The 12,386-nt window shown below is 45.2% G+C and overlaps 1 protein-coding gene across 9 annotated transcripts in view; it reads right to left on the bottom strand.

The window, feature by feature from the left end:
* PITPNM2 (phosphatidylinositol transfer protein membrane associated 2) overlaps positions 1-12,386 on the bottom strand; it is a 122,730-nt gene that overhangs the window by 59,425 nt on the left and 50,919 nt on the right. For 8 of the 9 annotated variants that reach the window (XM_065033413.1, XM_065033418.1, XM_065033412.1 and 5 more), the window contains one exon: positions 1,405-1,578. In XM_065033413.1, coding sequence (XP_064889485.1) covers positions 1,405-1,482 — 78 coding nt within the window. In that variant the 5' untranslated portion in view covers positions 1,483-1,578. Of the gene's footprint in view, positions 1-1,404; positions 1,579-6,344; positions 6,367-12,386 lie in introns of those variants that run through there. The other variant, XM_065033414.1, reaches the window with a different exon arrangement.

Below are 12,386 nucleotides of genomic sequence, written 5' to 3'. Positions count from 1 at the left end.
CGGCTTATCATGTCCTTTGACATAACGATATGGTCAAAATCACTGTCAAGTGAACAGAGCGGCATCCAGTGGTTTGCACTAATGAAATCAAAGTATTGTAAATTCTGCAAGTGAACAGCAAATTCAGCCCCCTGACCAAATCCACCTCTCGCACACACCCCCAGAGACACTCTCCAATTAACAATTAATCCTCCATTAAACCAGGTGGGCTCCTCCTTCTCCATCAGATCTTTCTGTGCGCTCTGCTGCTCACTGACAGGTTCTGCTCAGCTAACACGCTTCTGCCACCAACCAGCTCTTCATTCACAACAGCTGAGCCACATTTGGAAGAAAAAAGTTGTAATGAAATAATTACAACAATATTCAAAGCAGACACAGCACCAGGAAAAGATACACAGAAGTGAAGCCATCTAAGCAAAATGTTTGCTCCTTTATGCTAACATTTAGGCTAAACACACAAAGATGATCCATTTGTGTCAGAAAAAGGGATCTGACTGTTATTACTGGAAAACACATGCTGTACGTTGTTTTAGCAGTCAAGGGCAAGAGTGTGAGTCCTTAAAGGAGCCCATTTGGATGGTCAGGGCACAAATCGGGGAGTTGTGCTTTTGCTTTGGTTTCAGGGGGTATTTGTTCGTTTTGTTTTGTATTTTCCTTAATTCATTTTAGGTTTTAAGCCAACGCAGATTTTTCCAGCAGTGTTCTACCGCTAACTCAATATTGTATGTGTGTTTTGCTGGATAAGCAAAGTTAAATTGTATTTAAAGTGTGGGACAATGAAATAACACTTCAGATTCATTTCCTTTTAAAAATGCTCCTGATTGGATTTCAGACACTGGGAGAACAGGGGCACAGAGGATTTGAGTTACAAAAACCCAGCATTTTAATTAACTGCTTTATTGAAGACAGGGAATTCAACAAAAAATCCCATCGGTATTCAGAAGACTATTAAAAATAATAAAAATTTTATGCCTAAACTGATTAGTATCTATTTCATAGTGTTATATAAGCAAATAAATATTACATCTATATATTTTCCCCTCCCTAAATTCAAAGTTATGCCTTTGGTTTACCCTCTCAAGTTTATACCAGACTGCTCCTTCCCAACAAAGGAGCACAAAGCTTTGGTTTGCAGCTGGAACTGGCACACCCAGTAACCACAGCCCAGGTAGGTCCCACACACTTGGGCTCAGCGCCGCCTTCCGTAGGAACAGCCTATCTATAAGCTGCTGTTTCCCCAGGCGGGTCAAACAGAGATTCTCTAATTTAAGGACAAGAGGAGGCAAGTCATAAACTGCAGTTTGTATTCATTTTCCCCCTTTATAAGCACCCAGCAAACTTCAAATTTAAAACATCTTAATTCTGCAGCAATACTCCGCTCTTTCACACTGAAATATTACTGACCTGTATCATGTAGAGCTGTGCAATTCGATATTCTTCCACACTCATCGGAAGAGGAATACGATATTCCTTTATGAGCATTTTGAATACAAAAATCTTTTATCTGTTCAGAAACACAATCCAGAAGCTTTTAGTAAAGGCTCCTTAAATAATGGCAAGGAAACACATTGAGGATCCCTGAAACAGAGAGAGAAAGAAAAAAAGGAGCAGTTATTTTCCATTCTTATTGCAAAACATCCTATTAAAAGAATTAAAAAAAAAAAGGCAAACATTAATTTTTGTAATAGCTATAAGCTTAACAGCAGAGAAAAGAATCCCTGGAGCGCTACCAGACCCTTGGTATCAAACCAAACAGAATCTTTGAGATGAATTTTGATTTGCTTCAGGGGACACCATCAAAGCCATTACCCTCCTGACCTTTGCCACTGTATCAATCAGACTCTCCTATGCAATAGCTTCTCCATGGAAGAGATGTGACAAAAGCTCAAAATGAATAGGCAGACCTCCTGTCGCCAGACAATAAAGTATCTCTCCAATGTCAGCAACGCACCAGAGATGCATCCACTCAAAGGTATCAGGTTTTATCCTCTCACATTCATCCAGCAGGAAGAAAAGGCAATAATTAGACTTCCCCAGCCCTCAGTAACACCATGATGAACAAAGTAATTTGGATTCTAATAAAGACGGCAGAAAAATACTTTTCTTCTCTGCTTTTTTTTGAATTATTGTCCTGGTAGGACCCCTTCTCTTTCACTTCAGAGCAGTCTACAGGCAGAATCCTCTTGACACTGATGTCAATGCCGGACTCATTTTCACATTCCCACTGCATAAGAATACAGCCAAAAATCAAACTGCACCACACCCCAACGCAAGGCAATTTAATAATAATTTAATTGCCTAAGAATACAGGGAATACAGCATCTACTACACCAAGGGTTAAAGCAGTAGCTTTTCAAATGTGCTTCAGACTCCCTACAGGCCGCTTGCCGACAGGTTCTGCTCAACTAACACGCTTCTGCCATCAACCAGCTCTTTATTCACAACAGCGGATCCACATTTGGAAGAAAAATAGTTGTAACGAAATAATTACAACAATAAAACAACAAAATCGTGTAAGGAAGGGTGGGAGGGAAGATGCTGGCTGAGGAGGAGAGGAGCAAGAAGCAAAGCTGGGGTTGAATCCGCCTCAGGAGGACCTGGCGGCCGCTTTCCCACCAGAGCACAAAACACTCACTCCTCATGGCCAAAATCCACCTTTCTGCTGTGCCTGCCTATTGGAAGTGTTCAGAAATAGCTGCTGCAGCAAAACCAGTCCCAAACCCTACAACTGCCAGGGGAAAAAAATAAATAATAAATTAAAACATCCAACTTTTCTAGTGGATTCAAGCGTGGTTGCACAGCACTTCACCAACCTTTTACGAGCTTTGGAGAGGTTAAAACACATGCCCATGGTCACAAAGCAACCAGGGACAAAATTCAGACTTTCAAAGCCAGGTTTACTGACTCGTCACCTGTGTAGCACTCAAAGGGCACTGTAACATCTCTGTCTCACGCCAGAGCTGACCCTCTGCTGGTTTTAGGCCCGACCCAGGCACGCTGCTGTTCACCGGCTTTTGTTTAATTACCACATTTCTAATTGTGCAGTAAAACCCATCCATCCCAGACGGACTCTTCTAGAACAACTATCCATCTGGAGCTGCATTACCTAAACGATTTATTTTCAAATTCTATTCTCTGTTTCATTTTCTTGCTGTCAGAGCAACCTGTGTGTGTGGAGCAGGGGGATTAAAAACAAAATCTTCGCCATGACAAACCCTACAGAGAATAATTTTGGGAAGACTGCACCTCCTGACACCACCATCCCAATGTGCAGAAGCTTGTGAGAGTCCACAGGCATGTGCACTATTTCCTCCATCAAACTAATCCTCCAGAACAGGTGGAGATAATCTCATTAAGTGGTTTTTAATTAGTGTCCTGGCAAAGAACAACAGTAACTGCCAGAGGATGGATGTCAAGCACTGGCCCCAGATCTGCATTGCTACAGGGGTAGGACCCCAACTCCTGGAGTTAATGGCAGTGGGAGGCTCAGCTACGTGTCTTGAGCAGCTCGTTATGCTTGAGAGATCTTTGAAAATTAGATTTAAAAGCTCCCTCCTCCCCCAACCATTCCCCAAATGCTCCGAAAGCGATTCTGCTCCCACCATAAGGACATCAGTCACGTCTGCCTTTGCTGCTTGCTAAAACCAGGATATTTCTATCGATTGGAAGAGATGAATAAAACAAAAAATAGAACCTTGAAAGCAATAAAATGGCAGGAAACCAGTAGCAAGATGGAAAAAATGTGTTTATAATGAAGTACCAGGCAGGTAATAACTCACAAGCCAAGACACAAGAGGGTTTATTTCATTACAGACTGAATGACTACAGACTTGTAGCCCCAAGCAGCCGCCCCGGAGCGTGCGGAGCTCATCTGGTCGCAGCAGCGGCTCCTGGTCCAGCGTCCTGCCAGCCCAGCTGAGCTTTTGCTACGAAGTTCCCCTTTAGGTTTCTACTTCCCTGCGGTCAATGTTAAAAAGCAAGTGTTTCAGCTGGGCCTGCCTGTCTCAGGCAGCAGCAGGTCCTGATGATGTGCCCAGTGGAAAGCTGATGCTCCCAAAACACTGGAAACACACGGGGCAATAGCAAGAATCAAATCGCAACCTCAAACCAAGGGGGGCAGAGGGAAAAGGCACCTGAGATCAGCAGCCTGACCCCGAAGGAGGCACAAAGAGAACTGGGCTGTGTTTGAGCTGAAAATAACCTGCCCTAACTCTTCTAGGAGAATTGACACCCAGGTAGCAAACCACAAAAGATAAACATGGGTTTTTACCAGATTCAGACCTTGGGGAGCAACATGCCCAGGGGGACAGAGGTGACCAAACCGTACTTGCAGACAACTCTCTGAGGACAGCAGCCTCCTTCCAAAAGACTTGGGACTTTACAGAGAACCAAGGCTCACCAAGACCGCTTACTGTATTGCCCAAACAAAAAGATGTTTGCCCGCAGACATGATGGCTGCTATGGAGAGATGAAAAATCCCTTCTGGAAGCAAAAGGAGCCAGGGCACAGCTTTGGAAAACGGGCGTCAAAACAGCAGCTGTGTCCCTGGCGCTTACCCGCGTCCAGCCCATCGCTACGAGCAGCCAGAGGTGTTCGTGGGGAGATGCTCGACGTGCCGGGATCAGCAAGGAGCCGGCGTTTTGATTCTGATGGCACATTGGATTTGGCCGTCCAGCCGCCGAGCACCATCCTGGATCTTCTACACATTTGCCAAACCCCCGTGGTCACACAACTGGGACCGGTGGCAGCTCAAGGCCGTTTGCAGAACTCAGCTTGCAGCGGCTTCCCTCAGCAGGACGAATACAATGGTGACGCACGACATTTGCAGACTTGCTGCTATTTCTACGATAGCCAAGTGGCACATTTGTACAGGCCATTATTCAATTTATACGCAGAGCTGTAGTAACTGTGAAAGCCAGGCGCATAATTTTATACCTCAATTATTTTAAAATCAGGTTCTCAAAGCATCATAATTATGCTCCAGAGTCAATATCCTGCTGCGATGAGTCAGGTCCACTTCTGAGCTATTGCTCCAGGCTATTTGAAGGGTAACGCTCAGCATGCTGCATTTACTTCTGGTTTTAATGGTTTCCCAATTTTTTGATCTTTAAAGCTTGGGAAACTATTGGGATCTCCAGAAGCTGAACAGATCGAGAGACCCAGCCAAATCTCCCCATTTAGTGCATTAATTTGGTGTTGGGGTTGTCACTTTGGGAGCCTCAGGGCCAGCCTCCCCATTACTGAACGAGGTAGCAGAGGACTGATGACAACTGATAGCTTTTAATTAAGGAAGGGTGAAGGGTATTTAAACTTTGCTATCAGAGTCCTGAAGGTCAAACCCCAGCCAGGCTTGACAGGCTGGCCCTGAAGGGCTTAGAAACAGAGTATTACAGCAAAAATCCTGGCTGCTCATGTCAGTTGGGCCCAATGCAGAAGCACTCAGGCCAGCGGGTTCGGGATGCTGTTCCCAGCTGTGCTCTTACAGCTGCCACCTCAACAACTAATTTTTGACCAGCTCACGTTTTCCACGTCCAGGCTGCTGAGCACAGGATTTTCAGGGCTGAAACAAGCTCCACAATAGCTCACCCCATGCCACAGCTGCTATTTCTCATTTTCAACAGGGAAGAAAAAGCCCTACATGTAGAGAGCAACTTTAACGAGCTTTTTCTAGCCTCACGCAGGAAGTTCATTTCACACTATTTGAAAGTTAAAAGACTCGCTCTAGGGAGGAAAAACCCATCAGGGTTGCACGGCAGTGACAGGTACCAGCCCTGGAACTGCAGCCTCAGGTTCTCATCAGCCGCTGCGCGTTCGGGGCTGTGCTGCCTTTTGAAGCTGAGAAAGTCACCCCGATGAAAGATCACGCTCGTGAGCTAAAGATCGATACCCTCGACTCAGCTATTGAGCGATTCTGCCTGCGGTATCTTCACATAACTGAGAAATGAAAGATAATTAACAGAAAGCAAGAAAACCAAACACATAATGGCAAACGGATGAGAAAAGGCCCTTTCTGGAGACCACACCTACCTCCCCAAACACTTTCTTTAGGTTCTCTGCGTCTCTTTTATCCCCCAAGAAGGTGCCTCCTTGAACAAAGCAATATCAGAGATGTTAGCATTGATCCCAAACGTATCAAACACCTGGACACTGGGCAGCAACACCAGACTTAGCAGCCCAGCCACCGTCCCTGTCCTGCAGAGCTCCTGAAGCAGGATCAGTGCCCTCTCATGACTGCAAGAGCTGTGCTTGGATTTATTTATGCCATTAGAAGCAGCAGCATAACTGTGAAACAGATTCCTAGGACCTAAGTCAGCATTTTTTTTAAAGGCAGCCTCAACACTCACACCTTGATTAATGCGGCACTCTCCTCCTGGCCCCAGAGCAGTCTTGCTCAGCTTTATCCATCCAGAATATCACTGCTGCAGAGACTATTCCCCCTTTATGTGTCGCTCTGATCCCGTTTGTCCATGGTGTCCCTGTCTCTCCATCAGCACCTGCAAAACATTGTTATTTAATCCCCCTGAACACAGGCAGCCTGAGATTTGTCACACAGACTCCTGCACATATCCCATGGTTGTCTCATTGGGAACACCATGGGACAGAGAAAAACTTCTCGTTTTGTGAGTGGTGACACTTGGTGCAATGTCAGCTGCAACACAAGTGTCTCCTCCCATCATGTGAATGGCTACCATTACATAAAGCTCAAGGGGAAAACACAACCTATGAGGGATTTCCAAGCAGATGAATATTGAGCACTTGTATTTTACCATTCCCTTCTCTCCCCTCTCCTCCCAGCCCTGCCCAAGCGATCTCTCCTGCACCGACAATGGGACTGGTCCAAGCAACGTTCACATCCAAAGGTTAAAAACCCCCAACATTTCTATGTAGGAACTTTGTGGCTACCATCATTTGCCATAACACTCAACGCTGCGCTCAAATCTCTTTCAAACATGCGATAAACTGAAGACATTAAGTGAATTTTTTAAAATCTGCAAGTTTTCGGGTTTTGCAGTGTAGGTCGTACCTGGCTACACACTTAAAAACTCATTAGGCCTCAGGAAAAAATACAATGATCTAAAGTTAAAGCTCCTTAAAAGCGCACGGTTCACACGCTCACTGCTAAAAGGCCACTGTGTCAGTAAGTAACGCTCTTTGTAATCGCATGTCTAATCTGTCATGTCTTTTACAAATAGACATTTTTTTAATGCAGATGCTTACACATCCACGTTTCACGACTAGAAAATGCAAGCATGCATGGAAAACAATTTTCCTCAGGTGTGAACCTCAGGGCAACGTCAAAAGACATCCCAAATGCAGATAGCGCTGCAATGGGCCGAGGATAAATCACTGTTTGATAAGACAGAGTGAACAAGTCGCATTTACAGTACTTGATTTTTTTTCCATTATTAGATACAATTTGACGTCACTTATAGAATTTAAGAGCTCATTGTAAAGCAGACGTTTATTACAACAGAAGGATGGAATCAGTCCAAACGCAATATAGCTACACTGCAGCTATTAAATCTTGTTATAGTTCACTGGGCAGCCAAATACTAGCTTGAAGCAATGAGAGGGAAAAAGGGAGGGGGAGAAGGATAAAATATAAAGCAACACCACACCAAAGCATGCACACACACATACCATGTTTTCTCCTTAAATATTGTACTGCTTCTTCATATTTTCCGTTCCTATTACTCCTTTAACACCTGGGGAGAGGAAAACTTTGCTCCTTCCCTCCTGCTTTATAAGCGATGCCGCGGTGCAAAGCGAGGCAGCCCCGTCTATGCACACGTTGGCTTCAAGGGGACCAGGTGAAGTTCATCAGCTGAACTTTGGCTGGAAAATTAACGTTTCAAGTCCTGCCATGCCTGGAGGTTATACAATAATGAACTAATAAAGAAGCCATTAAAAGAACTAATATGCACACTGAAGTCACAGATGAGTTCAGAGGGAAAGACAAACCAGCCTCTAATCCTTTTGCTGATGCTGGGGATAAAGCTGAATATTAAAAAGAACGCCTCCCAAAATTAAAGGTTAAAAGTTTCCAAGTAGGCTGCACAGAGCAGCCCCCAAAATCGTGTCCTGTTTGGCTGAGCAAACGGACCCGCTTTGAACCGGCTGCTCTTCACCCAAGTCTCTCAGATGCTGAAAATAGGCAGACATTACATGCATGCATACAAATACGTATAGATGTTTAATATATATTCTATATATAGACATACATGCATGTACACAGAGACAAAAATAAAAGCAGCATTGACAATGTGATAAGAGCAGTGTGTTGGATGAAAACAGACTGAAAATTGCTGGCGGCTGAGTAAACTACTGTAAAGAGAAATCTGTCCAGCGCTAGAGACACACAGACATACAGCAAGGGACAGTGTTTTGAATTCACGGGTGGCACCTCCATCAGCTGAAGGCCACTGACATACAGGGGTCTGCATCCTGTGTGGGCAGCAGTGGCAGGGGATGGGGATGGGATGCTGATCAAGTGTACGAAAACAACAAAAACCCCTCTAATTTCCAAGGTAGAATCCCCAGGAGACTATTGCATTTACACCTCACATCTCTGGGTGCTACAATCTCTTTTCCTACAGAACTTCAGGAGGAGAGTGAGCTGAAATGCATGTGGGGCTGTCCCCACCGGTTTGTCAAGGCTTCACTTGGATTAAGGCGTAAAAAGCCAACAACAAACCCAATCCTGCTCTTAATGCCCTGCGGAATAACCTTTTTACCGAACTCACAGCAAAACCACTGGCAGAAAGACTGAGAAAGACCAAAGTGTGAAGCCGACCCAAGGGATGACTTGGTTGAACTCAGGATCCACGCCATCCCTCTTCTCTCTCTCCATTAGTCACTGCACTGGAAATTACACTAAAACCATCCAATACCCTCAAATTTTTCCTTTTTTTTAATTACAACAACAGCAGGAAGCCACGAGAGCTCCCACTCTTTAACTGCACCAGTCACTAAGCATGCAAATAAGAAATTGAGGGTAAGAAATGTCGAGAGCAGTGAGGCTGAGGTGCAAGGTCTCTGGAAAGCTGGGTGACCAGCTCACCCGAGGTCCTCCAGGCACCCAGCTGAGCACAAACCAGCCCCGACCCTCCCGCTCAGACTGGCTGTGAAGACAAACGGCCTCAGAGCTAAAAGCTGCTCAGGAAACACGCCTGTTTATCTTTTTTTTAAAAAAAGCAAAAATTTGGAATGAAGAAAAACACTTCAAGCTGCAGAAACAAGGAATCTTGGAGTCCCCAGGTTGTTTACAGACGTAAAAGGTTTTTCCTGTTTAATCTCAGTTACCCTCACTGCAGCTCAAGCCCGTCTTCTTATGCTAATCTCTTCAGAGACACATGCAATGTACCTCTCTCACCTGTCCTCTTCACCCCTTCTCCCTGCGATCCTCCGCGGTCCTGAGGAACGAGGACAATTTCATGTCTTTCCCATGGTGTTCTGTGCCCCGGCACCATATTTGCCAACAGAGCAAGGCAGCTGATGGCCACTCAGTCCCAAACCCACTGCAGCCTCATCTCATCCCCTCATCCCCAACTATACCAGTCATTCCCCATTTTATAGCTTATCCTTGGGCCTTTGCACTCATCTCTTCTAAATTATAGCCCATTTCAGACTGTTTTTTCAAGGTTATTTTCAATTTCTATCTCCAAATGCCACTAAACTTGTTTTTGAGACACAAAAATGCTATTTTGTGATTTGAGTCAGCGCTGGACAGACTCTGGATTGCTTTTTCAGTCATTCTCTATCAAACTGAAAGGAGACATCAACAGCTACTCCACTTTTCCAGTAGTTACAGTCTAGATGGAAACAACATTTTATTACCTCACTTCTGCAAATATCATGGGGTAAAGGCAATGAACATTCATAGCTGGTTTAAAAAGACTATTTCATGGAGAAAAACACTGTATGATTGCAAAGCCAGTGTTATAGCCCCATAATACTTCACACTGGTTTCATTAGGCTGAGATTTGCCTTGCCTAAAGGCAAAACAGGGATAGAGAAAATAAGTCCTATTCCATTAGAAGAAACTTGTAATGACACCTAAAACTCTTGCATGGGAAGCGAGACTAACGCGGCAGTGAAGGTTGATGGATGGTGTTGTGATAGAGATTGAAAGTAAGAGGCTATTTTGCACAAGAGCGGTAAATGTTTAATATCTCCTTCGCTTTGTTCATCCATAACACCAACAGATTAACAACGTTTCTGTGGCTGCATAACATCTTTGCAGTTTTGATCTTGGAAATAATTACACTAAATATTTCATACGTGCCTTTGAAAGCTGGGGGGGGTGGTGGATTGGGGTTTTTTTAATAAAGAAAAAAAAGAAGCACTAGCTGCTCTCAGATTGCAGCAGGATAATGAAGGTGCACAGATAATCAATAACCATTTTCAGTTCATTATTCAGCACATTTTGGGCTGGTGTTATTTCTTCCTCTCTACATCCTACATACAGAGTGATGTAGCATTTTTAAACCATCAGATCTCACTGCTTTTGCAAATCATCCTTAATGCTAACCACAATACAGAACCCCCAGCCTCTAATAACGCCTACATAATTTATAGGTTTCCAGGGTGTTTTTGGCTGAGCAGATTGCACGCTGAGGCACAGGAGGCCAAGCTGAGCTACGTGCCAGACGGGTGCAGTTTCTTCTTTGGTCTGGGTAACAAATCACTGACTAATTTCTGTTGCTTATCCCTCCACTTCTTAAGAAGCCTCCGGAGGTTAAAGTTTCTGTTCTAAGTCACCTCAAGAGTTCCCAGCTCAAGGGTCCTTGGACTCTGGGCTCCTCCATGGGGAACCGTGGTGGTTCTGGGGCTGCTGATGGGGCCGGGTCCTTGGCTTTGCAAGGTCCAGCTGCTGCTCTGGGGCCACGAAATTCAGGAGCTTTGCAGGTTCTTTTCAGGACCTGCAGAAGGTCTTCCAGGAGGAAGAAACACCATTGCATTGGTAGTGGTAGGGACTCAACCAAGTCACGGGTCATGGTTTAGTGCCAGATTTAGGTTATGGTTGGACTCCATAATCCTGAGGGTCTCTTCCAACCTAAATGACTCTGTGATTTCCACGTGCTGCTGGAAGAGGAGACACCGTTCAGTCACACAAGGATTAAATTATAATAGGAGCCTTCTGGAAATAGGGGAAAGTCCTCCCTGGAGAAGGCCAACATCTGCCTTTGCCTTCCCACCAGAGAATACACATTTGCAGAGCAACTGAGGCTGAAGTGGTTTTAAACCCTTTCCCTAAGCACTACACAATCGTGGTTCGTCTCACCATTAAGCCTCCAGCCTGGCCCGAGCAGCCCCAGCCTAATGCCAGCAGAGTTATTTCTCCATTACGCATCCAGGAGGGATAGACCGCCTGGCTCAGCTACCTCCGAGTCCGGATAACAGCAAAGGCAGCTCCTGGTGCTAATTCTCCCTCTAGGAGCGCGGTGACTCACTGCTGGAGCGTTTTCCTGCCTGGGTGACAGGCCCAGGACCAGCGGGGTCACCCTGGAAAGCTGCTGGGACCGCTGTGTGTGGTAAGATGAGAAGCCCCGAAGCTCCATTATATCTGCATCTCCAATGCAAGCAAACCCTACAAATGAAATTTTTAAACCCAACCACAACACCCATACCACACATTTGGTTTCACCTGGCTATTTTTTTCCCTTTTTAATCACTGCTTTAATTCCTTCTCTGAATCACCTTCTCAACAGCCTTGATACTTCACTGCCACATCCATCCATCTTCCAATTTCTGACAACACAGATAACCCTTCACACACCCCAAGGCAGAGGACACCTGCAGTAAAGTCATAAAACACCATCGTAAAACAGGACAGGACAGGACTTGAGGAGGCCGATCACACCCAGACAGTGACACTGTCCCTCCCAGGAGTGACGCCAGCTGCACCGTTGGATATTTAACTGCTCAACAAGTTTTCTGAACACCAAAACGCCTCTTTCTGCCTAATACCTATAAACCCTTCTCTAGATCAAACTTAGGGCCAGCTGTATAGTTTTCCATTTATTTTGTTTTCTTGACGTGCAAGTCAACGCCCATTTCCAGCATTTTGCAGACTTGTGAAAGAAGATGTGATATAATAGGGAAAGAAAACAGCATTGTGAAAGGATCATGAGCATCTCCAGCCAGCCTGAAACTGCAAGTCCCATCAGGACAGGCTCCAAAAAAAACCCCACAATAATAACTGATGAGTTTGCTGCAAGCCAAGGACAGGAGTGGTGCCTGAGGAGATGAATGCAGGTCTGGCAAGAAGAGAGGGAACAAAGCACTGTTGGGCTGAGTCACCCAAGCTGGGCAGGCACCCACGGGCTGGTGCCAGCTCTGCTCCTCACAGCACCTGGCACATGCATTAAAGCTCTGCCCTGGGC

Source organism: Columba livia, chromosome 17, assembly GCF_036013475.1.
Source record: "Columba livia isolate bColLiv1 breed racing homer chromosome 17, bColLiv1.pat.W.v2, whole genome shotgun sequence".
Taxonomy (NCBI): domain Eukaryota; kingdom Metazoa; phylum Chordata; class Aves; order Columbiformes; family Columbidae; genus Columba; species Columba livia.
Note: the sequence above shows the minus strand (reverse complement) of the source record. Positions and strands in the feature narration are given on the sequence as shown.